Source organism: Eretmochelys imbricata, chromosome 3, assembly GCF_965152235.1.
Source record: "Eretmochelys imbricata isolate rEreImb1 chromosome 3, rEreImb1.hap1, whole genome shotgun sequence".
Lineage (NCBI taxonomy): Eukaryota > Metazoa > Chordata > Testudines > Cheloniidae > Eretmochelys > Eretmochelys imbricata.
The window spans coordinates 112,888,373-112,915,084 of NC_135574.1; the positions used below are offsets into that span (position 1 = coordinate 112,888,373).

The 26,712-nt window shown below is 41.6% G+C and overlaps 1 protein-coding gene across 1 annotated transcript in view; it reads left to right on the forward strand.

Annotated features, from left to right (window-relative positions):
- UST (uronyl 2-sulfotransferase) overlaps window positions 1-26,712 on the forward strand; it is a 283,170-nt gene that overhangs the window by 128,365 nt on the left and 128,093 nt on the right. The window contains exons 3-4 of the mRNA XM_077811788.1: window positions 3,981-4,136; window positions 14,443-14,522. Of these exons, the coding sequence (XP_077667914.1) occupies window positions 3,981-4,136; window positions 14,443-14,522 (236 nt within the window). The remainder of the gene's footprint in view (window positions 1-3,980; window positions 4,137-14,442; window positions 14,523-26,712) is intronic.

The window sequence follows — 26,712 nt, forward strand, 5'->3', positions numbered from 1 at the left end:
CCAGGGGCGGAACCGCACCAAGGGTGAGGCCAAGTCAGGGGCCAGGGGATGGGGATGGGGCCGGAATAGAGCAGGGGATGGGGCGGAGCAGGGCTGGGTGGCCCTCCCTCCCTCCCTCTTTTCCTCCCCACATCCCTCCTCTCCCCTGAATGTTCCTCTGGGCCCCAGAGTTTGGGGACCCCTGCTGTAGATCTTAAAAGGCCTAATTACGGGCCAGGATCCCATTGTGTGAGGTGCTGTATAAACACAGAGTATAAAGACAGTCCCTGCCCTCAGAGTTTACAATCTACCTGTAACATTGATGAGTACCACTCATGTTTTGCACTTTCCAGGTCTCATAGGTACAGTTTAAGTGCAATTATACTAGGATCTGTCTCTGTTACAGAATAGCTCTCCTTTCATCTAACTCTATAAAGTGGACTTGACAATATCCAAGTCATCATTGGTGACACTCCATTAAAATCTTTGACACTTGTGTGTTTTATCCTACTGCTTTTTTTTTTTCTTCCAATTTTCCTTAATAAATATTTGGCTGTTGACAAGTTAGAATGCATGTGGTTGTAATACCAAAATTCTCTGTCCACAGGAGAGAGAGAACAGAGTTTCTCATCGGTTCTGCTAGGCCTCCTTTTCTCAGAAGATGAGTGGGGCAGTCAGGTTTAGTTGTGCTGCAGAAAGCACACCAGTAGTATCGCGTTTTTTTCTCATGAGTGTTCCTTGACAGCTGACTGCGTCAAGAGAAATATCAGAATTCAGGGAGCCTAGGTCACCTGTAATAGCTCAAAGAATAAAGGTATGTTGCAGTGTTCTTCGATGCACCATGTTCAAACAGACATTTGGAACTCAGATGGAGGTGAGATGCAGGTTGGAGGTAATGCTTTAGATCCCAGATAAGAAAGGCGCAGTAGAAATAGTAGAGGCAACTAACCAGGCTTTATTGATTTTTGCCTTCAGTGCCATTAAGGAACTGCCAAAGGGCAGCTGAACAGGGTTGGAAACTGGAAGGCTTGTTAAAAGAGAAAAGGCAAAATGAGCGTACACTTTATGAAAGGGTGTTAAAGGAAAAGAAATGAACCTGTTTTCACCAGGTTGGAAAAACCAGAACTGCTGAATACATGCAAAGCTAGTATTGACAGATCCTCCTAGCAATGAAAACTGTTTCTTTGTGTTGTAAAAATGTAGATTTCTACCCTGATTAGCATGAGGGAAGTGTGGACAGCAGAAAGAAAGCTGTGCTGTATTTTTGGCTCACACTAAAGTATAATTGAAACAAACGATTAAGACTCTGGTGGCATTTGAACGAAAAAGACATTCTAAATTATGGCAGGATATATGCTACTTAAAAGATTTTCAGTTCAGAACTAGCTTTCAGCCAGTGTTGTCTGTCTTCATTTTGTTGTTGACAAAAAACCCTAAAATTGGCTAGCTAAATGATACCCAGTATGTTTTCTTTTCTTTCCTTGAACAGCTGCACTAGTATAGATATGAATACTGGGAAAGAGCTTGTTGCAGATATTTATGTAATATACAAAATGATTTTGTTTAAGGAGCTAAAGTGTATCCTAACAGTGAACTCTCTCGCTTGCCTTACTATTAATTGAGAAATTCATCAACTGTTTCCTTCCCTTAATACCATGGGCTGTGGATATCATAGGCTGGGGGAGGCTGTGCCTCCCCAAACAGCCAGGTGTGACCCCGCCTGTGCTCCGTCCCCAGTCCCCCTCCTGCTTGGCGTGGCTCCAGTCCCCCTGTGGGATGGCCCCGGTTTGGGTCTTGCCACCCTCCCACCTGTCGCTCTGGGGCTGGAGGAGGGAGTTGGGGGCGCTCCAAGGCTGGGGGCACTAGTCTGGGGCAGAGTCCGGCAGCTGCAATGGAGGGGGCCCTCTGGGCTCCGGCAGGGGGCGCGGAAAGGGCGGGGCCTCGGTGAGAAGGGGTGGGTCTGGGGACTAGCGTCCCACAGCTGGCGGTTCATGCACTGTCCATGATTAATACCTCTCTCCAAATGAGTAGCTAAGGGTGGACTCCCCTCTGCCCACACAAAGGCTAAGTATTCAGGCTCTGTGCTGGTGGAACACAGATTTGTTGGGGAGGTGAATTCTATCCTCGCCAACTCAGGGGAGCTACCCTCCCCTCATGTAGCTACGATTCCAGCTATTCAATATTTCAGAATTTCAATACCATTTGACCTTACCTCTAGTCGAAATTATGGTTCTCACCATGATTTCTCACTTTGTTCATTGTAATGGTGGGGATTTCCTGATTTTGCTGCATCTTCTCTTTTTTTTAAAAAAATCAGCTTTTTATTACCATACTTCCTTCGTCCTTGCCATTTATGAATTCCAAATTTATTGTCTTTCCTCATGTGACTTTGATTTGAAATGTTCTTCCTTAGCTATTTGGATCTCATGATTTCCTTGGCTGTGTTGAATTCATACTTAAATCCATTTTATATTATATAGCTCTGGGGGGGCAATATGGCCAAATCTGCAGTACTTAATTTAGTTACTGCTAAGCTTCCTCGGTGAGGTTTTCACAACGAATTCAGGGTTTGGTACATAGTAGTTGTTTTTTCTGAAGCATATTTGCTGTTCTAAAATACCTTAGTTAATGACTATAAATAGCTTTGAGAATATAAAACAGAGTGCTTAATATTTATTTCTTATGTTACTTTAAAATATATTCGATATTAGACATCAGTAGATCAATACAACATTTCCTGTGGCTATGGGTGCAATTCAGATCAGCATAAGGACTTCAGTGTCAGTGTGGACACAAATGAGGGAATAATCATTCCTTCATTCTTGCCATTTTTGATTTCCAAATTGTCTTTCCCCATGTGACTTGGATCTGAAATGTTCTTCCTTACCTATCTGGATTTCATGATTCCCTTGGTTGTTTTGAATCCATACTTAAAACCTTTTGTATTATATAAAAATATGGCCAAAAATCATTCAAAACATTAAAAATTAAACTGACAAAAATGAAAAATGACTTCCAAAAGCCACCAGTCAGCAAACACTTACTACCACAAGATCTTTCCATCAAAGGCTGCATTTTTAAACTAGTGTTAAAATATGGTTGGACATTCTGCCTGAGTAATTCCTGTGGGATCAAGTTGGTCAGAAATAGAGTGTAAAATGTACTCAAATTGTACAACAGCAGAAGGAGTCTGGTGGTGTTTATTGGGAGGGTCGATGAGGCCAGTTTGTTGACCCATCTAATTAGCTGACACTTAAATTCATTTGAGTTATCTACTGATTTAGAGAGATGTCATTTTATAAACAGTGTTGTGTGGTGGGTCAAGTAATCCACTTTTGAATTGGATCCAACTGAACTCTGTTTTTTACTTAGCTGTCAAGGCATGATTCATACATAATGTCTCTTTAGAAGATTTATTCTCTTAATTTAAAAAAACGGTTAATGAATTTTAGTGCTGGTGAAAGGTGCCAGATTGATAGCTCTGGCATCTGAAGGCCTCTATCCATCACATCTTCCTTCACGTTGCCCTTTCAAAATATGTCAACGCTGACTCAAAAGGACCAGGTCCAGAAGTAGCATACTTTCCATAACCATTCAGTCTGCATTGTCTCTACTGAGACAGTCAGCAAGGGTGCTAATTGTGATGATGTGTTTTGTGATGTGGGTACAAGCAACCAGCTTAAGCCCATGAACTCATTTAAATAGAAGCCATCAAGCAGTGATATGTCTGTGTCACGACTGGCCTGTACTAGAATATTAAACTGGAACCTCATTGGGGGAGTCTCTATATCCCATCACCGTTTTCTGAGTTATCAAGCCTCCCATTAATATTCTAAAGAATCTAACTGTGTTTATAGTTTGCTAGTGGAATGGAACGCTTCTGATCTAGACATGGACATGTGTAATACTCAGGAAATCTTTATCTCTTGAGTCACAGCAAATGTATTCTAGAAGTGGAAAGACCAGTGTGCTCACTGCATTTCTTTTCAATCTTTATCTAGGTACTTCCTTTCCCTAGCCAAGTGGTGTACAACAGAGTTGGAAAGTGTGGGAGTCGAACTGTGGTTTTGCTTTTGAGAATCTTGTCGGAGAGACATGGGTTCAACCTGGTTACATCAGACATTCATAACAAAACCAGACTGACCAAAAATGAACAAGTAAGTTGTTTACGCTCATTTAGATGTTCTGTGTTTGTTCCATTTTTAAGTTATGAAAGACAGGGATATATTGTTCAACTGACTTCTCTTAATATGTGGTAGATAAGGTAGTGTGGCTAAATCCCAATCACCATGTGGAAATGTATCTATAAATATGTATGTGATGGGTTGTTACCCCGGGGTGCAGTCTAGGAGCTGTGGGAACCACTGCGCCCCTCTGAGACACACAGCTGGGTTGGGGACACAGCCAACCTCACCCAGGCCCTGTTATCACCCAGCACCACAGCAGGTTGCACCACACACCCAAACTGGGTTACCTGAGAGCAGACAGACACCAGCCAATTTCTCAGCTCTCCAGGCATCCCCACCCCCTTCTGGAGTATAAATGCAAAATTATACTGTCTTGCGCTGCACAGGGAATTGCACAACGTAAGCTCATAGAGTTCCTCCCCTCCCTCAATGTGGAGAGGAAATACAACACTCCTGCTCCTTGAGCTAAGATTCCCAAGCACTTCACTCCAAACTTACTGGTTTAGATTTAAAACATAAAATAAGTTTATTAACTACAAAAAAGGTAGATTTTAAATGATAGCGAACAGATGAAAGCAGATTACCTAGTAAAGAAACAAAAATGCAAATTAAGTTTAACATACTAGAAGGATAGGATTTGAATTAACAATCTCACCCTGATTGATGATACAAGCAGGTTTGTACTTGCTTTGCAGCTTTGGATCTCCACCCCAGTTCCAAGTCCTTTTCCTTAGGAGCTTCTCTCAGGTGTTGAGTTGTGGGAGAGTGAAGAACAACAGATGATGTCACTCCCTCCCTGCCTTATATAGCTTTAGCATATGGTGGGAACCCTTTGTTCCAAAACCAGTTCCCAGACCAGTTTGTGGAAAAATATAGACACCCAAAATGGAGTCCAGAGTCATGTGCCCTGGTCACATGCCCTTGCAGAGTCATAGCAGCCATTACTTACAGGCTGTCTGGAGCATTCTGAGGAAGGCTCACAGGTGGGGGATAAGCTTCTCCTAAGGTCTGTTGTTTTTCCTAATGGTCCATTACCTTGGATAGGCCCTTCACAGCCAGCTATCTAGACTGGAAGCCTCTTGCCTAGTGGGTGTCACACAGGTGTAACTACATTTGAAATACAGGTACATAGTAAGTACAGGTACATAATAAGATAATAATAACTTTTCCAACGACACCTTGTACAAAATGCCTCATAATTATGCCATAATCATATCATCATCATATTACTGTGACGAAGATGGGGTGTAGTGTCACAATGTATTACTGCAGATTCTTTGTCACTAAGTATTAATAAATATTATACCAAAACCTATGAGGTCAGATCTTTCCTCCAGTTTAATGTACATATGCAGCCTTCAACTGAGGAGAAAATGGAGAGATTAGAAGTAGCAATTTCTGGACTAGTGTAGTTCCCACCATCACCGCCTTCCCCGATCTGTGCATAGAAGGCATCCTTTATGTGTGGCTCTCCTTGTTTCTGTGGTGAAGGGGGGACAAATGGGTAGCTGACCACGTCCATGGTTACAGTTGGTGCAATGTCCTTCCGTAATGGAAACAATGATCCACCTATTTACTGATATCCTCTGAGATGAAGTGAACCCCATCACCTGTCTTTACATGGAGACTGGGCCTTTTTTCCTGCAACATGGCACATTGGCAAAGGTGTCTTCAGAGTCTGGTGAGCGTTTTTCTTTGATGACTCTGATCAGATCCTCAGAGGTGCCTAAATCCCATTGATTTCAATGAGAGGCACCTATACCATTTTGAGGTTTGGGCCTCTAACACTAAAACTGCACAGAGCTGCTCCCAAAGTCAGTTCCATTGTAAGAACGGTGCTCACAGTTTGTTCCTTAATTCATAGTTCCTTGTGTCATGAAAATGAGTAGTGGAAATTTATTATAAACAAGGTGGAAATCCAGAGGGTTTTTTCCCTTCCATTCAGTTTCTTAAATTAAATTTATAACTTTCACTTAGGAAGTTTTGGTTTTGTGACATACTTTTTAACCACTTCTTAAGTCCTTATACATCATCGCATCCGCTTGCAGGAGACAGCACAAGTTTTTAAACATTGTAAATGTCATGTTTCCTACCAGTATTCGAGGAAAATATCATTTTCTCTTCACACAGGGTTCAATAATTGTAAAAGAGTACTGTTCAGGCCCCTTAACATATGCTTCAGATTTTCCATGGAAGTCTTCCGTAAGTGAACATTTTACCTCATCCTTTTAAACAGGAAGCTTCTTCATTACTTCTGTGCTTTCTCTGAGCTCTTTGTTGCTTGTACCTTGTCCTTACATCCAGAATTTTTGTTTTATTTCCCGTAAACTAAAAATAAGTAATTAAAAATAAGTCATTAAAAACTAAAAATAAGTCATTCCGATTCTCTAGGTCTGTAAGTTAAGACGGGTCACCAAAAGATGATCCATATACTCCTGGCAGGCAGGGGAGAAGAGATGCTTACCTTACTCTGGCAGGTCACATGAAAACTAAGTAGGTGTGTGGCTCACAGTGAATACCTATTTACAGTCTAAGCAAAATGTGAATCCATAGGCCGGAGGAAGAAACAAAACAGCAGGAGTTATCCTATTTAGGGACAAGACAATGAACTTCTGAAACTATATCTGGGACGCAGATGAACCTCCACGTATTCCTTCATTCTGTGAGGATGAGCTGCCAGTGGACTTCATCTTATAAGAAGATGTCTCAGCCAAACTGTAAATGCTGAAGAAAGGACCTAGGCTAAGCAAGGGTATAGGGGAATGCCATGTTAGTTAAGCTTAGTCTCTAGAAAGCATGTCATGATTTTGTTATATTGGTAACCATTTGTTTCCAATATTCTCACTCTCTATCACTTGACTGTCTGTTCTTTGATAATAAACTTATTCTTGTTTTCCCTGTATATGTAAGTGCTGTGTATTAAGTAGAGTGGTGATGTGGAGTTGACTCTTGCAAGCTGGTGTGTACCATTCCTGTGGGAGTAACAAATATGAGAGTTCTGAGGGTGCTCAGTGGAACTGGCTGGGCACTCCAGAGGGAGGCTCAGAGGACTCAGGGGTTGGTGTGTCTATTGCTGACCTGTATAGCGAGCATGAGGCCTGCAGAAGCCTGGAAATTAGTGCTGGTGTTCCCTGTGGCCTGTGGAGTCAGGGACCTGAACCCCAGCGGGCACAGACAAGACTTTCTCATCCTAGGGGCAAGTGTTGGTGAGGTGCCTGGGTACCCCAAGAAGGGTCATACTGACTGTTCGGACCTTCTAATTTAAATTGTATTACAAGAGCTACATATGATATTAATAATCATTAATATCATGTGTGGTTCTTGTAATACTAATGATATCCTAATTAACCTTTCTTTACATCAGTAGGTGGCCCTATGCCTAGACTAATCGCTTTTTTAGCCCTTTTGGATTCTGATTCAAGACTATACTTGTGTATTGATTTACTATTGCAGGTGTCCAATGAGAGCAGTTTTCCCTGACTATTAAATTACATAATTCTCCCTCCCCTATTTTTGGATAGTCAGCTTTTTATGTACTTGAACTATAAAATACTAATAAAAGGTCAGTTTATTTAAAAAAATAACAGCTTATAAAAGACAACCTGCCATGGAAAAATGTTCAGAACAGTTTGGACACTTAAAAAGTTTTTGAAGGAATTCTCAATACCTTAGAGATGAAAATGAAGTCTGATTCACATTCCTGTGATGATGAAGCAGACGTGAATTTTCTACCAAAAGGAAGTATGAAGTACAGTGCAGATGAAAGTGATAAATGATGTCTCGAGATGCCTGTATCTGCTTGACCTTGCATGCTTTTTGTAAAGACTGAAATTAAGACAGTAAAAAGGTAAAATGTTCTGTGAGAGAGAGAGAGAGAGACAGCAAGAGAAAAAGAAAGCGTGTCTTTCTGTGTTTCCATTAGTATTAGTGAAGATTGTAAACTGACACCACTGTGCCGTTGGAAAGTCATGCCAGCCTCAGTGTTTTTACATTTTGAACTTGAATTCACTTCTGATGAAATACAGCAGTTTTAAAAACCACTTGGACAGCAAACAAATTCTTCAGGCAGGGTTATCTACTGATTTTGTTTATCATGGAACAAAACATGCTTTTTAGAAATAAAAAACAAAAGGCAATTGCTCTGAGCAAGGAAGCTAATAAGTGCTGATAGTACATCTTGATTTTCCCCTATCTTCAAGTCCAAATTATTTTAGTTTTTGATCAATGATATGGCTGGATGCCATCCACCACATTTATATATACCCTTTAAAGGGTATAAAGGGGCCCCATCCAGTTTTCTTGTGAGCATTTCACTATGCCACCTGGTGGATTTTTGCTGTAAATGCAACAGCAGGCTGCATTCAAGCACTGATTATGCTGATCCATCCTGACTTGATGGGTTTTCTCACAGCATGACTGAAGATCTTCTTGTGATGAGGATGGTAACTTGAGACTTCCCTGTAAGGAGGAGGAAGTGTCTCCTTTGACTTTTACCCTTCATTCTGATGTTCTTGCTTTGGCTGGTTTAAGATAAACCTTCCTTTAAAAATAGTTTGAGACTTCCAGGGTTGCTGTTTGCATATGCATCTGGATCTGGGCCTGAATAGTTGACAGTTCTGTTTAAAATTCAGTGCAAAAAACTGTTACAGCAACATTAAAGTTGAGAACCTATTCAATAAATCATGTTAATAAACATTGTTTTTATTTAGGTCCTGATTTGCTCATTGGGTTGAGGAGCTAGTCAGGTCCTAGACTAAAACTCTGTTCTCTGGACTCAGTCGCTGCTCCCTCGTAGATTTGTAGATTCAGGTTTTTCTGTACACACAGATTGTCAAGGTTCCTCCCCCACTCTGAACTCTAGGGTACAGATGTGGGGACCTGCATGAAAAACCTCCTAAGCTTATCTTTACCAGCTTAGGTCAAAACTTCCCCAAGGTACAAAATATTCCACCCGTTGTCCTTGGACTGGCCGCTACCACCACCAAACTAATACTGGTTACTGGGGAAGAGCTGTTTGGACGCTTCCTTCCCCCCAAAATACTTCCCAAAACCTTGCACCCCACTTCCTGGACAAGGTTTGGTAAAAAGCCTCACCAATTTGCCTAGGTGACTACAGACCCAGACTCTTGGATCTTAAGAACAATGAACAATCCTCCCAACACTTGCACCCCCCCTTTCCTGGGAAATGTTGGATAAAAAGCCTCACCAATTTGCATAGGTGACCACAGACCCAAACCCTTGGATCTGAGAACAATGAAAAAGCATTCAGTTTCTTACAAGAAGACTTTTAATAAAAATAGAAGTAAATAGAAATAAAGAAATTCCCCCTGTAAAATCAGGATGGTAGATATCTTACAGGGTAATTAGATTCAAAAACATAGAGAACCCCTCTAGGCAAAACCTTAAGTTACAAAAAAGATACACAGACAGAAATAGTTATTCTATTCAGCACAATTCTTTTCTCAGCCATTTAAAGAAATCATAATCTAACACATACCTAGCTAGATTACTTACTAGAAGTTCTAAGACTCCATTCCTGGTCTATCCCTGACAAAGACCAGACTATAGACAGACCCACAGACCCTTTGTTTCTCTCCCTCCTCCCAGCTTTTGAAAGTATCTTGTCTCCTCATTGGTCATTTTGGTCAGGTGCCAGCGAGGTTACTTTTAGCTTCTTAACCCTTTACAGGTGAGAGGAGCTTTCCCCTGGCCAGGAGGGATTTCAAAGGGGTTTACCCTTCCCTTTATATTTATGACACAGATCATAAATTGTTTTATAACAGATACATCACTAACAGTGGCAGAGAACTTGTGCTAGCACAGTTGTTCTTTTAGGGTAGATAGGTAATTGTGGCTGGCTTGCTTTTGTTTGCTAATTCCCCAGATATCTATGAGTAGTTTTTGCCTTATGTATTTTTTTCTTAGGTACAATTTATTGTACATACCAGTAGGTACTCACTTTTGGCCAGCAACCAAGCTTGAGCATTGGTGTGCTGCCAAGGCCCGAATTAGTTGGAGACATCCTGGGGTCTGATGTCACTTCCTGCCACTCCCCATTCCTTCCCTCTGCCTCTACACTTACTCTCTCCCTCCACTCCTGTGTTTGAATGGAGTAAGTTAAGAGTGAGCTGGAACTAGTTCGATAGTATACCCATTTAGTGTAATCTAGTGCATTTCAAAGGGAAATTATTTGCTCTTCAGAACTATCTCCATTATCTAGGCTAAAAGTAATCCCTGGGAGGAGATATCATGGCAGTATCCAGAGAGAGGACATGAATCCTTCTAGAGACAGTAGAACCCTCCCTCAGGTCCCTTATCATAATGAACACACTCCCTTAATTCTTCCACTTTCTCCAGTCTGCCCTTTGATGTATTTGTCCCATTTAAGAATCTATATGTTCTACTGGTCCTCTCCTTCCTTCTGTGTCCTCCATCTATGTCCTTCTAGACTTTTTCCTCTCATTTCTCAGTTTCTCACTCCTTTCTGTTTCCCTCCTACCTGTTGCTGGCCTGGGAAGGATCTCAGTGATGGCTTGCACTTGTATCTACTCCATCTCTTTCCATTTTCTTCACAAAGTCTGTCCTTCTTTCCCTCTCCCACTTTCATTTCCTCCTCAGTGTCTCCTTCCTCTTCCCCATTCAACATCACCTTCTCTCTTGTCTCTCCTCCCATGCTAAGACAGGCCTACAGATCTTACTCAGAGTGAGGATTGGAGTGAGGCCCATGGAAAACGTGGCCACAGGCATCATGGGGCCGTATGAGTTCCAAAACATCACACGCACTTATGCTTCTTTCCTCTAACAGTTTTTCTCTTAGACTCCTTTGTAATTTTCCTTGCTATGTCCTTCTCATTTATTGAAATCTGTTTCTGTTGGGCCCTACTTTCCCTTTCTTGCTGTCTTTTACCACACTTGCTTGTTCATATACAACTATAGGCTTATCTTCATCTGCTGATGAGTCCATTGGCACTTAAGCCTCTAAATATGAATATGCTTTAAGTCAAAACAAAATCCTATTCCTGTTTTCAGGTGTGAGTGGATATTATTGTAGCTCAAGAAATTGAGATTGACCTTAATTAGCTCCTGCTAAAAGACACATTGCAGTCAGGTGCTGTGCAAATAGCAGCATGTGACTCTCCAAATCCACTTTATTGCTGACCTACAGCGCTCTCTTTTATTCCATTCCTGAGACTTACATGAGCCTGGCTGGCATTTAGGTCAAGTGATGTCTAGTTTTGTTGAGGTGGAAAAATGTTGGTCAAGTTGTTGTTACCAAATTTGTGCTTGTAAGAAAGAGACACACCTGTATTCATATATGGTATCGGGCATGCAACCATCCTCACCACAGTTGTATAATATATTTTAAAGAGAGAGTTGCATGCATAATTAATGTATTTCATCAAATACTCTGTAAGCACCAGGATGATATGATGAAGTGAATATTTATCAATAGTGAATGACTTCCAGTGTGCCACTCTTTCATGCAGGTGAAATAATACAGTTAAAATTCCAATATATCATTAAAAACTTAATATAGTTCTGGCTGTTTCATTTCTCCTGTAATTTAATTTTTTTTTTTTTAATGTGGTACCTGAGATCTAACCATTGCAACCTCTTTTCCGTTTCTTTCTCAAAGCTAGGTAAGTCTCTGAATGTGATGATGCTTATGTCATGATATGATAATCTTCTACAGATACAACCACCACCCTTCTAGCAGATGTATCATGCTGACATTTGGTTGATGGAGATGGTAACTCTTGTTGGAAAATGTCGGTGTTCTGCTCTTTCAAAAATGACCCAGTCAAGATCTCTGCATTATTTTGCCTGGCTTCTTCGCCACACTTTACTAGACTCTGAACACTGTACTGGGGGAGCTGCACAGAAATCTGTTTATATTTGGGTCAGGGAATCCAGAGGCTACTAACAATGATTACACTAAACAGCTGCAATGTACCTCTAGCTTGTGGTTTATTAGGGAAAAAATGATAAAATGTTTAGTCAAGTGAGTCATTGTATTTTCACATGACTCATCAGGATTGCCTCCAGGATTAATTACCTGCTTATTATTAGAGCTATTTGATACCCTTTAAGAATTCATTGGTAGGAGATTAGGATATTAGCGAGCACTTCCCCCTCTCCTTCTTTTCCTTAGCATCTCTCCTCCTTTCTTATCTTTCTCCCTTTCAGCCCTCTCTTTTTTCTCTCCCTTCCATAGGGTTTATAATCTCTGTAGACTGCAGCCAATAAAGGTAGACTTGGTCGCTCACACGGTGGAGCAAGAATGACAGTCCATCAGTAGAAGGCCATGCTTAACAAGATAGATGAGACAACCCTAGGGCTGCATCATTGCTTCTCATACTTATATGGGGGAACATCAGTTGTTGAGGGCAGGGAGAAAGAGCATGTATGTATATCTGAAATTGTAAACATCCAATTGCTCTTTTATTCTAACTCCTAGGTGTAATGTATAAGGATTGGCATGACACTTGGGATGCAGTTGCGATAGACATCTTAGAAAAACCTAAAATAGAAAATGAAAAATATAATGGATAAGAAGCAATAGACTGTGATCTATAAATTAAATCCAGAGACAAAGGACCACCAGATCAAAATGGGGATCAGTTAGTAAAAGTGGGTTTTAGATTTTCCACAGTAAGGTATTCTCCTCCAGCCTAGCATACTTCTGTGTAGGTGTGTCATTCCAAAATTCTCATCCCAGAGCAAGAGAAGGAAAGATGCATGCCCCTTTCTCCCTTGCTGTTTTCAGAAGGTGGGTGGTCAAGTTGCTTTATGGAAAAATACAATAGATTTGCATTTTCCTGTAAATTCTTTCTATAGGATTTTCAAACTGTCCTCTATAACTTAACAGAGAATGATGTCCCTTTTATAGAGTTTAATGTATCTATGGTCAAGAGACCATTTTCAATTAAACTCTGTTGGTTTTTATCATGATTACTCATTAGAACTCTATTGGTTTCAAATCTGTTAAATGATAGGCTTGATGCCAAATTTGTCTGTTTTTGCAAGTGGCGAGTAAGATGCCATACAGTTTTAAGGAAAAAAAATCTTCATAACATTGAGGGAAACCATCTTCTAAATTTGTGACCTCAATTTTGATTTTACTTGTGCTTAGAATTTATACAAGTTAGAGCAGAACTTCAGAGCAATTCTTTGTATTGCTATTTTTCATTATGGATTGTTCCTACGTTGTGTATTAGTTTCCACTACCCAGTTTGTAAAATTACCAGTATAATTATTGTGCTCTTCAAATGCAATCATGTTCAGTATCTTTTATTCTCTAATACAGCCTTGTAGCTTTTGATGTTGTCAATTAGAAAATCAAAGGAGAGCAGAAGTCAAGAAATCAGAGTAACAAGATTGCTTGGAATTTTTTGCATATATTCATTTAACATGTTCAGGTCCTTGACATTTTCCAGAACACTGCAAAAACTAGATGTCTGCACACATGAGAATTTATTAATATAAGCTGAGTATTATAATATATATATATATATACACACACACACACTCAGTTTTTCACGTCCGCTGTTTTACATGAAAAAAGTTTTAATTATCTTTAATAATGCAAAATTAAATTTAAATCTAAAAGCTTTTGCTAAAATGTCTTGAAAGCAGTAGGCCAAAAGACCATTATTTGAAAAGAGATTTATGTCAAATGTAGAATTATATTCACATTTTAAATATGTTATGCAAAAGAAGTAATGGGAAATGTCTGCTTCAATATTTGAGCAGACATCCACCCATTCAGTAATCTGGTGATGATAGGAACTGTAAAAACAGTATGTAAAAACATTATGTAAAAACAGTAATAATCTCAATCCACTTTTTCTGATTTCAGATTTCAAACAGTTCACATTTTGGAATTGTAGTTAGTAGTTTAGATCCATTTTGAAAATAAAGGCCACTTTCAAAAGTCAGATCCAGATTTGGGTAGGTTTAGAATTAGGATTTTAGTTTGTGCCTTTGTCGAAAGTAGAAATTAACTTTTGGAAATGTTTAAACTCATGGCCTAGCACGCTGATGCCTAATATACAATGGTGACATTGGTGCTACCGTCATGATGCTCTGCCATCTGTCCCTTTTTACGTGGGGGATAAGCACGAGCGTTGCAGTCCTAGCCTGACTTTTTTGTGAATAGGTCTCAACTACTAAATGATTAGATAGTGTCTGAGTGTTGCCATTTCTGTCCAAAAACGCAACTTGGCTTAATTTGGTCATTTTGATTTAGTTGTAATTCTTGTTTAATTTTTTTTAGACGGAATTGATTAAAAACATAAGCACTGCTGAGCAGCCCTATTTATTCACCAGACACGTTCATTTCCTCAACTTTTCAAGGTAAGGCACTTTCCCAATTACAGGGTTTTCTTGTTTCTTTTTATTGCAGTTAATAGAAATAACTTTTCTCTTCGATTTCAAACAAATGTATGTTATTGCTGTGAGAAAAATCTCTTTTGATGCTGGAAGCTACACAAATACGGTCAAAGGGTAAGACTTTCGCTACATAATATTCATACAGTTTGTTTTAATCTGCCTGCATGCCACTGCATGCTTTTAACTACAAGAGGTAATTTTCGTTAATGACATTTCTAGCTTAAAAAAAAATTATGTACTGCATCATGTGTTAATGAAATTCCCGCCAGATTTTCAGTTGATTTTGCCTCCTTGAAGGTAGCTCTATTGTAAAATATTAATAAACTTCTGCCTTTAAAATGTGATGGGACAGGAGGTTCTATGAATTGGCATGGTTATGTACATCTGTTGTGTGTCTGCTAATAGGCTAAATTCAGACTTCCACTGAATTTAGTAAAAAGGACGAGGAGTACCTGTGGCACCTTAGAGACTAACACATTTATTTGAGCATACTCTTTCGTGGACTAAAACCCACTTCATCAAATGCATGCAGTGGAAAATACAGTTGGAAGATATATATATATGTGTGTGTGTATATATCAATACATACACACACACACACACACACACACACACACAGAGAACATGAAAAAATGGGTGTTGCCATACCCACTATAACAAAAGCAATCAGTTAAGGTGAGCTGTTATCAGCAGGAGGAAAAAAAAAAACCTTTTGTAGTGATAATTAGGATGGCTCATTTCCAACAGTTGACAAGGTGTGAGTAACAGTAGGAGGAAAAATAAGCATGGGGAAATAGTTTTATTTTGTGTAATGAGCCATCCACTCCCAGTCTTTATTCAAGTCTAATTTAATGGTGTCTAGTTTGCAAATTAATTCCAATTCAGCAAGTTTCTCACTAGAGTTTGTTTTTGAAGTTTTTTTGTTGAATAATTGCGACTTTTAGGTCTGTAATTGAGTGTCCAGGAAGGCTGAAGTGTTCTCCGACTGCTTTTTGAATGTTATAATTCTTGATGTTGATTTGTGTCCATTTATTCTTTTATGTAGAGACTGTCCAGTTTGGCCAATGTACATGGCAGAGGGGCATTGCTGGCACATGATGACATATATCACATTGGTAGATGTGCAGGTGAATGAGCCTCTGATAGCGTGGCTGATGTGATTAGGTCCTATGATGAATAGATATGTGGACACAGTTGGTAACGGGCTTTGTTGCAAGAATAGGTTCCTGGGTTAGTGTTTTTGTTGTGTGGTGTGTGGTTGCCGGTGAGTATTTGCTTCAGGTTGGGGGGCTGTCTATAAGCAAGGACTGGCCTGTCTCCCAAGATCTGTAAGAGTGAGGGATCATCCTTCAGGATAGGTTGTAGATCCTTGATGGTGAGCTGGAGAGGTTTTAGTTGGGGGCTGAAGGTGACGGCAAGTGGCGTTCTGTTACTTTCTTTGTTGGACCTGTCCTGTAGTAGGTGACTTCTGGGTGCTCTTCTGGCTCTGTCAATCTGGTTCTGTCAATTTCTTCACTTCAGCAGGTGGGTATTGTAGTTGTAAGAACATTTGATAGAGATCTTGTAGGTGTTTGTCTCTGTCTGAGGGGTTGGAGCAAATGCGGTTGTATCTTAAAGCCTGGCTGTAGACAGTGGATTGTGTGGTGTGGTCTGGATGAAAGCTGGAGGCATGTAGGTAAGTAAAGCGGTCAGTAGGCTTCCGGTATAGGGTGGTGTTTGTGACCATTGCTTATTAGCACTGTAGTGTCCAGGAAGTGGATCTCTTGTGTGGACTGGTCCAGGCTGAGGTTGATGATGGGATGGAAATTGTTGAAAGCATGGTGGAATTCCTCAAGGGCTTCTTTTCCCTGGGTCCAGATGATGAAGATGTCATCGGTGTAGCACAAGTAGAGTAGGGGCGTTAGGAGATGAGAGTTGAGGAAGCGTTGTTCTAAGTCAGCCATAAAAATATTGGCATACTGTGGGGCCATTTGGGTACCCATAGCAGTGCCGCTGACTTGAAGGTATACATTGTCCTCACTCCTAACTATTTCACATTTGGGGACAAAGTCACAAAGTTCAGCCACCAGGTTTGCCGTGACGTTATCGGGGATACGGTTCCTGACGGCTTGTAGTCCATCTTTGCATGGAATGTTGGTGTAGAGGGCGTCTATGTCCATAGTGGCCAGGATGGTGTTTTCTGGAAGATCACCAATGGATTGTAGTTTCCTCAGGAAGTCAGTGGTGTCTCGAAGATAGCTTGGAGTGCTGGTAGCATAGGGCCTGTGGAGGGAGTCTACATAGCCAGACAATCCTGTTGTCAGGGTGCCAATGCCTGAGATGATGGGGCGTCCAGGATTTCCAGGTTTATGGATCTTGGGTAGCAGATAGAATACCCCTGGTCAGGGTTCTAGGGGTGTGTCTGTGCAGATTTGTTCTTGTGCTTTTTCAGGGAGTTTCTTGAGCAGATGATGTAGGATAAGGCTTGTAGAATGTGGTGTTAAAGAGCTGCCTAGCAGCCTCTCATTTATATTTTGACCTGTTCATGATGACGACAGCACCTCCTTTGTCAGCCTTTTTGATTATGATGTCAGAGTTGTTTCTGAGGCTGTGGATGGGATTGTGTTCTGCACGACTGAGGTTATGGGGCAAGTGATGCTGCTTTTCCACAATTTCAGCCCGTGTACGTCGGCAGAAGCACTCTATGTAGAAGGCAGGTTTTATACCGGGGTGAATTTGACCTAATGGTTGTACATTTATATATTGGTAAAATTGTCTTTCATCCCAAAGGATACCAAAATGTTTTACAAATCCTACTGAAGGAATTAAATCATCGAATGGAGTGCGGCCCCTTCTAGCATAAAATGCAGTAGCTATTAAAAGTGCAGTTTATAGGAGAGAAAGTGAAGAATACCCAACTTGGATGAAACTAGTGGGGAATTTTAGGAAGACCGAATTTGACCAGGGCACAGAGGCTAACACTGCTTCTCTTTAATGGTCACATGTTAAACATTTCATTGGGAAAGTGGTGCCTCAACTAGCACAATGTCCCCAACACCACTTGGGGCTGTTGAGTTAGTACCAATTTAGTACCAGTACCACTTCCTGCAGCACCCTGGATTTTTAGAGATCTTTGCAATTGCTTCCCCAGATTCCCAGTTGTTTTATTTATTTGTAATTTTTTTATTAATTTTTCCAATACAACAAATATACCAAAATACCAGATTCATCATAATACACAAAGTGAATAAAGAGGATTAGGACAAAGGGAGGGAAAGAGAAGTGACATAGCTATCTTCAGGATCTGCATAAATCATCGATCTCTAAAAAGTCAGCTGAAATTGCTTTGATTTTTTTTGGCATTCCTTTCTGCAGAATGCCAGTCATTTATTAGCTGCGAGGTCAGCCATATCACCAAGCCAGGCATCCATATTTGGTGGGGATCAATTTTTTTCTTTTTTGCAGGATTAATATTTTAACAACCAAAGCTGCATGTAGGAGCAACCCTGCCTTCTTACCATGTAATCTTCAGGAATATAGCCAAGAACGAAACTAGGGCTCCAAATTAACATCCAGTATCAAATTGGTTCTTTGAGCTACCTGAGACCAGAAATTCTTGATACAGGGGCACTCTCAAAACATATGAGCTAATGTAACCTAAAGAAGTTACATTTCCAAGAGCAGTCAGCATTTATGAGGCCCATTACCATTAGCCTATGTAGGGACTGGTATTTTCAAAAAAATGTCTTTTGGTGTATTGCATTGGGTCAGAGATAGTTGTGTATCCAAATTTCTATTCCATGCAATTCTCAAATTATCAATCTTTGGCACAGTTTTTTGGCCAGAAAATAATGAAAAGTTACAGCTGAGTAAATGCAGCAAGTTTCCTCCAAAATAATAAATTCTGCAGTTCCTAATCTGGTCCATATACATCAGTAAATAAATGCTCTAACTGGAAATATTTCTGTGCTCTGGAGCAGGGCAAGCCAAATTGTTGCTGAAGATATACAAATGGTTTACATTTATCATTGCCAATTAGCTGCCACACCCGTCATCATTCCTCTGTTCATCCAATCCCTCCACATCAAGGTTTGCTATCAATTTTAAGGCTAGGATTGATCAATAGGATTGCCTCTACATGGAAGAATGGATGAAAGCAGAACTTTCTAGCCAAGCTTGCCTCACAGCCATTATTGTGGGAGCTCTGGAGCCATTTCATCTATAATAATTTTGATCCTACGATGCCTGAAAGGAGGAGAGGTCATACCAATTCTTGTTTAATCTGAACCCAAGGTGGAGTCTGTGTGGTCATATCTAATAGCCACAAAGATGCTTGGCTGAACAAAAAGGAGATACGAAAATTTTCCACGTCGAAAAAATAAAATCCTCACAGAGAAAGGGGAAGCTGTAATTTGTTAGAGCCAGTCTAGATTTCTTACCTGCACTTCAAAGGAACGTTCTTAAAATAAGTTTGAGGAATAGAAATAGGAAGACCTCTTAGGACATACAAAATTCTGGAAAGGACATTAGTTTTCAGTATATTAATTTTTCCTCCAAAAACAGGGTTAACGAACTCCAGCTCCCCAAATCATTACCCACTTGGGCAATAATTGGTTCTATACTTAGCTTAGGAGTGTCCTAAATATTTTTGGGAATCAGTATTTCTGATTATTTCATATAAGAAGATGGCTATTCAATTCCCAATTTGAGAAAAGGCCTTTGTGGGCATACTTGTTGTTGTTGCCTGAGAATTCTGACTTAACCCTTATTAATTTTATATGCTGAGAAGAGTCTGAATTTATTCAGTGGTTAGAACAGTGGTGGGCAACCTGCAGCCCATGGGCTGCATGTGGTCTGTCAAGGTAATCCGCTGGCGGGACACCAGACAGTTGGTTTACATTTGCACGGCCGCCCGCAACTCCCAGTGGCCGTGGTTCACTGTTTCTAGCCAATGGGAGCTGCGGGAAGCAGCAGCCAGCATGTCCCTGCAGCCCCCACCGCTTCCCACAGCTCCAATTGGCCAGGAACGGCGAACTGCAGCCACTGGGAGCTGCAGGCAGTTGTGCAAATGTAAACAAACTATCTCTCAGCCCGCCAGCAGATTACTCTGATGGGCCGCAGGTTGCCCATCACTGGGTTAGAGAGTAGGAATGGTAACTTTGGGCTTAGATACAAATACAAGAGCATCATTTTGTGCTCTGTTTGACCCCCCCGAAACCATAAATATGTTGATTTGTTTGGATAGCAATGGCTAAAGGTTCTAGACCTAAATGAAATAGAAGAGGAGAAACGGGACAGACCTGTCTTATACCTCTCTGTAATAGAAACAGGGTGGAAATAATACTATTCATAACTACCCTGGAAGTAGGGTTAGAGCAGGGGTGGCAAATTTTTTGGCCTGAGGGCCACAACTGAGTATGGAAATTGTATGGCAGGCCATGACTGCTCATGAAATTGGGGGTGGAGTGGTGGGGGGTGAGGGCTCTGGCTGGGAATGAGGGGTTGGGGGTGCAGGAGGTGCTCCAGGCTGGGACTGAGGTGTTCAGAGGGAGGGAGGGGATCGGGGCTGGGGCAGCGGGTTGGGGTGCAGGAGGGCTTCAGGCTCTGGGCGGTGCTTACCTCAAGGAGCTCCAAGAAGCAGCGGCATGTCCCTGCTCTGGCCTCTACACGGGGGCGCAGCCAGGCGGCTCTGCGCGCCACTCTGTCTGCAGGTGCCGTCCCTGCAGCTCTCGTGGGCCACGGCTCCCAGCTAATGGGTGCTGTGGGGGCAGAGTGCAGTGCCCCTTGGCTGCTGCTACGCATAGGAGCCAGAGGGAGTGACATGCCACTGCTTCTGGGAGCCATGTGGAGCGGGGCAAGCACCGGACCCCACTCCCCGGCAAGAGGTTGAGGGCTGGATTAAAACATCTGGAGGGCCGGATGTGGCCCCCAGGCCGTAGTTTGCCCACCCCTGGGTTAGAGTATAAAAGCTTAATCCGAGCAGTAAATTGTATACCAATCCAAATTTTTCTAATATTTAAAAAAAATAATACCAGGCTATGCAGTCAAAGACTTTTTTTGGCATCTAAGAAATGACAGCTAAGGGTTCTTTAGAATCTCTCAACGCAGCAATAATATCAATTAGTTGATGCAAATTATCTGAGCCACATCTATTACGAAGGAAGCCTACCTGATTTATGTGTACAGTAGAACCTCAAAGTTACAAACTCCAGCGTTAGAAACTGACTGGTCAACCGCACACCTTGCTTAGAACTGGAAGTACACCATCAGGCAGCAGCAGAGACCAAACCCACCCCCCCCCCCCCACCACCACACACACACACACAAAAATGTAAGTACAGTACTGTGTTAAACATAAATTACTACAAAAATAAAAGGAAAGTTTTTTTAAAAAACATTTGACAAGGTAAGGAAACAATTTAAATGAAACAATGTAATAAGAAAAGCAAAAAAGGAGTTTGGAGAACAGCTAGCCAAAAACGCAAAAGATAATAACAAAATGTTTTTTAAGTACATCAGAAGCAGGAAGCCTGCTAAACAACCAGTGGGGCCCCTGGACAATCGAGATACAAAAGGAGCACTTAAAGATGACAAAGTCATCGTGGAGAAACTAAATTAATTCTTTGCTTCAGTCTTCACGGCTGAGGATGTTAGGGAGATTCCCAAACCTGAGCCGTCTTTTGTAGATAACAAATCTGAGGAATTGTCACAGATTGAAGTGACACTAGAGGAGGTTTTGGAATTAATTGATATACTTAACAGTAACAAGTCACTGGGACCAGGTGGCATTCACCCAGGAGTTCTGAAAGAATTCAAATGTGAAATTGCGGAACTCTTAACTATGATTTGTAACCTGTCCTTTAAATCAGCTACTGTACCCAGTGACTGGAAGATAGCTAATGTAACGCCAATATTTAAGAAGGGTGATCCTGGCAATTACAGACGGGTAAGCCTAACGTCAGTACCGGGCAAATTAGTTGAAACAATAGTAAAGAATAAAATTGTCAGACACATAGAAGAACGTAAATTGTTGGGCAAAAGTCAACATGGTTTCTGTAAAGGGAGATCATGTCTTACTAATCTATTAGAGTTCTTTGAGGGGGTCAGCAAACACATGGACAAGGGTGATCCAGTGGACATAGTCTACTTAGATTTCCAGAAAGCCTTTGACAGGGTCCCTGACCAAAGGCTCTTATGTAAATTAAGTTGTGATGGGATAAGAGGGAAGATTCTTGCATGGGATTGAGAACTGGTTAAAAGATAGGGAACAAAGGGTAGGAATAAATGGTAAATTTTCAGAATGGAGAGGGGTAACTAGTGGTATTCCCCAAGGGTCAGTCCTAGGACCAATCCTATTCAGCCTATTCATAAATGATCTGGAGAAAGGGGTAAACAGTGAGGTGGCAAAGTTTGCAGATGATATTAAATTGCTCAAGATAGTTAAGACCGAACAGGCTGTGAAGAACTTCAAAAAGATCTCCCAAAACTAAGTGATTGGGCAACAAAATGGCAAATGAAATTTAATGTGCATAAAAGTAATGTAATGCATATTGGAAAAAATAACCCCAATTATATATACAATATGATGGGGGCTAATTTAGCAACAACTAATCAGGAGAAAGATCTTGGAGTCATCGTGGATAGTTCTCTGAAGACGTCCACGCGGTATGTAGCGGCAGTCAAAAAAGCAAACAGGATGTTAGGAATCATTAAAAAAGGGATAGAGAATAAGACGAAGAATATCTTATTGCCCTTATATAAATCCATGGTACGCCCACATCTTGAATACTGCGTACAGATGTGGTCCCCTCATCTCAAAAAAGATATACTGGCATTAGAAAAAGTTCAGAGAAGGGCAACTAAAATGATTAGGAGTTTGGAATGGGTCCCATATGAGGAGAGATTAAAGAGGCTAGGACTTTTCAGCTAGGAAAAGAGGAGACTAAGGGGGAATATGATAGAGGGATATAAAATCATGAGTGGTGTGGAGAAAGTGAACAAGGAAAAGTTATTTACTTGTTCCCATAATATAAGAAGTAGGGGCCACCAAATGAAATTAATGGGTAGCAGGTTTAAAACAAATAAAAGGAAGTTCTTCTTCACTCAGCGCACAGTTAACCTGTGGAACTCCTTGCCTGAGGAGGTTGTGAAGTCTAGGACTATAACAGGGTTTAAAAGTGAACTGGATGAATTCATGGAGGTTAAAAAGTTCTAGCCTTCCCCGTGGCTCTTTTGGTCAGGTGCCCACTCCCTTCCTTAGTGGCCATTAGCCAGGATGGGTAAGGAATGGTGTCTCTAGCCTCTGTTTGTCAGGAGAGAGATCACTAGATCATTACCTGTTAGGTTCACTCCCTCTGGGGCACCTGGCATTAACCACTGTAGGTTGACAGGATACTGGGCTGGATGGACCTTTAATCTGACCCAGTGTGGCCATTCTTATGTTCTTAAGCACAGAAATGAAGATGGTTAAAAGCAGCATTTTTCTTCTGCATAGTAAAGTTTCATAGCTGTTGTGATAAATGAAGGGGGGCGGGGTAGCTCCCTTTTATGGTTACCTAGCCAGCCAGTTAGCTGTTAGTAGCTGTTTTCTACTTGCTTTACCTATAAAGGGTTAAAAAGTCCATAGGTCAAAGGAAGGGAGTGGGCACCTGACCAAAAGAGCCAATGGGAAGGCTAGAACTTCTTAAAATTGGGGAAAAAACTTCCCCTTTCTGTCTGTCTGCTGTTCTTCCAGAGAGCAGGGACAAGGCTGTAAAAGCTTGGACCAGGTATGAAAATAATCAGATCATACCTAGAAACTACTCATTTGAAACCCCAGATATGTAAGTAGATCAGGAAATGTCTAGGAAGACGTGATTAGGTTTATCTCTTTTATTTCTTTATGGCTTGTGGACTCCTCTATGCTAACCCCAAGTGCTTTTGTTTTGCTTGTAATCTTTAAGATGAACCTCAAGAAGCTATCTTGATGCTTAATCCTTGTAATTGTTTTTTTTAAACCTAGCAAAAAGCCTAAGTTCCAGATGTATTTTCTTTCTTTCTTGTTTTTAATAAAATTTACCTTTTTTAAGAACAGGATTGGATTTTTGTGTCCCTAAGAGGTTTGTGCATATGTTGTTTAATTAGAGAAAAAATGTTCTACGCTGACCTCCTGTAGCTGTTTTGGGGGCAAGAGCCCAGTGTGCCTATTCTGTATCAAAACAAAAGTCTACTGGCAGATCCAATAGCTTAGTTACTTGGTAGTTAGAGGGTTTACCTTTCTCTTTTCTCTCAGGGACACCCACAATCCTGATGTTATTTCATTGTGAGTGGTTTTCTAGATCAATTAGCTTGGTGTTAATAGTCTTGATATCATTATAGTTCTTCATAACCTGTAATTTGTTCTCTTTGAAATCCTCTTCCACTTCAGAAATTCTGTGTTCTGCTTCACCCATCTGTCTGGATAGAGCTTGTAGTGCACTCTAAATCTCAGTCACGGTGGTCTGTAGGTTGGAAACTATAGATTTAATTTCAGCAGTCTCTGCAGCCACCTTTTGTTGTACAGCCATCAGCTGCAGTCTGTCAGGCTCAGGAACCATTGTGTTTGTAAAAGGCAGATCTCCTCTCTATTTTTGATGCTTTTGGGTTGCTGAAGGAAGATACAGAGCTAGAGGGAAGAGGGCAACTTGGGGGTTTCAGTTGTCAGGCACAATACTTTGGCGGGTTGGAAGGTGGGACTGAGGGAAAAATGTTGGGGATTCCCCATGGGCCACCTCACAGTTCAAGCAACCTACATCCAGCTTGGTTGCAGTGCACTCTGGGGTACCAGATTCCTGATGTGGAGTTTGTGAAATAGCATTCCTGCATGTACTTGGAACTTATGGCTGTAGATATGGGTATAGGACACAGTATGAAATATTGAGCCAGATTTTTATATGAACGTTTAGGAAATAAAAACGAGTTTGCAATGTTTGAAAGTTCCCATGTGCCGCCACTATTGCATTTTTGATGTCTCAATATCCTAAGACTTAAAAATGATTCTTTTATTCTAAGTGTTTTATTCCACATTGGATTCCTTTAAAAAAATATTTTCTTTTTAAATAAGACATTCCCCACAATGCACACTTGCTTCTTCACTCTGCTCTCGCTACCAGAATACAAGAGCAGGCAAGTAGGATGCCTGAGGAACAGTGAAGGGAACCTGGTTGTGATTCTGCAGACTTCTAGAGAAGGATATTTCAAAGACAGTACAAAGCACTATACGAGGGGGGCAGGAATGGGGGATGATCCAAGTGACTGTTTTCCCCCATACCTCCCACAGCTCATCTACTCTAACAGTGTGGTACATCCTCTCCACACAGATATGAGTGCTTCTTCTGTTGTATTCACATAAGATTAAATCTATTCTCCATGTTTTTCTTTTCAGTTCTTTCTGGATAATTTTATGTTGCTGCTACTGTTGTAAAACTGAAACATGTAGGTTTCCTTTTATCCAAAGTGACAAAGGCGACTGGACCCAGGGTGCAGCTGTGTCCTGGCAGATCCTCAAGCCAGCCAGTGAGCTCAGCTGTGTGCTGGCCAGCTTCTACAGCAGGGGTCTCAGGCCCATGGAGTTGTTTGCTGCAGCCTGCCAAGCTCTCCCCACGCACCACCACCCCCAGTTATTTCCTGCAGCCGCCAAGCTTCCCTCCCGCGCTGCCTCCCCTCCTCCCCCCCCCCCCAGCGCGCCATGTTCCCGCTCCTCTGCCTACCTCCAGGCGCTTCCACTGCCAAACAGCTGTCTGGCGGCGCTTAGCACTTTTCAGGAGGAAGGGGAAAGGAGTGGGGAGCTGCGCTGTCAGGGGAGGAGGCAGAGAAGAGGTGGGGCAGGGGTGGGGATTTGGGGAAGGGGTTGGAATAGGGGCAAGGAGGGGCAGAGTTGGGGTGGGGACTTTGGGGAAGGGGTTGGAATGGGGGCTGGGGCAGCGGGGGGCTTGTGTGTCAGTGATGCAGCCCTTGGGCCAATGTACTAGTCCTCATATGGCCCTTGTGGTGACTTGAGTTTGAGATCCCTGTTCTACAGTCACACAGGCTCAGATATGTTTGGGCCTGGGTGCTAACTGGGTGGGTTGTGGCTCATCCAGCCCCACCCATGGCTATGCCCTGCAGTGTTGTATAGGAGGCCAGACTTCATGATCTAATGGTCCCTTCGGGCTTTAAACTGAAATCTGTGAATTAGACTTTACAATTCCCAGTGAAGTAGGTAAGCACATTCCCATTTTAGAGAGGCAAACAGAGGTTAAGAAACTTGCCCAAAGTCATGCAGGAAGCCTGTGGAAGAACTGGGACGAGAACCCAGATTTTCTGATATCCAAGCCTGTGTTTTAGCCATCCTTTTAAATGTATTTATATGCAAAATGGGAGAACTGAGAGTACCCTAGGAGCTGCTCTAGCTTATGGCATCCTATGTCCCCCCTTGTGGGCCATTGGAGCGCTCCAGAATAGCTTGATCACAGTGCGCTCTGACCACTCCTCATCCCGCTCATGAGCTTTGTATCATCTCCCAGTACTGCGAGGTATGAGGGCATAAGGTGGTTCCACCAGCCTTAGGCCACCGAGGGGAGCTCCATATGCTGTAGAAATTCTCTGGTGGGCCAGTTCTGCTGCTGTGGAACTGAAAATCATTTGAAATATGTTAATAGAAACATAAGAATTGCCATATTGGGCCAGACCCAAGGTCCATCTAGTCCAGTATCATGTCTCTGACAGTAGTCAGTGCCAGATGTTTAAGGCCCATATGAGAACCCCATGGTAAACAGATGTGGGATAACTTGTCTCCGACGTACATCTCATCCTGATCTCTGGTAGTTAGAGATCGGCTGAAGCATAGAGTTAATAGCACTTTCAAAGTTGTCATCTTTGGTCATAACAACTCTGGATATTCTTGATATCTGTATAAAGGTTGGAGTGTGAAGGAGATTGTAAACAAAGGAGGACAAACAGGGTCTTTTCTTTCAATACAAGTGGGGAGAGAGCACACACAACCATGGGAATGGCTTTCACTTTACTAAGCAAAGTGTCTTGCTCTAATTCATAATTCTTGGTCCTATCAAGATTATGTGATCACACTTCCTTTACACATCTTTAAAGTCCAGGCATTAAACAAGTTTATAGTTTTAAAAGGTGACTAAATCCAAGCCGGGGGGGGGGGGGGGGGAGG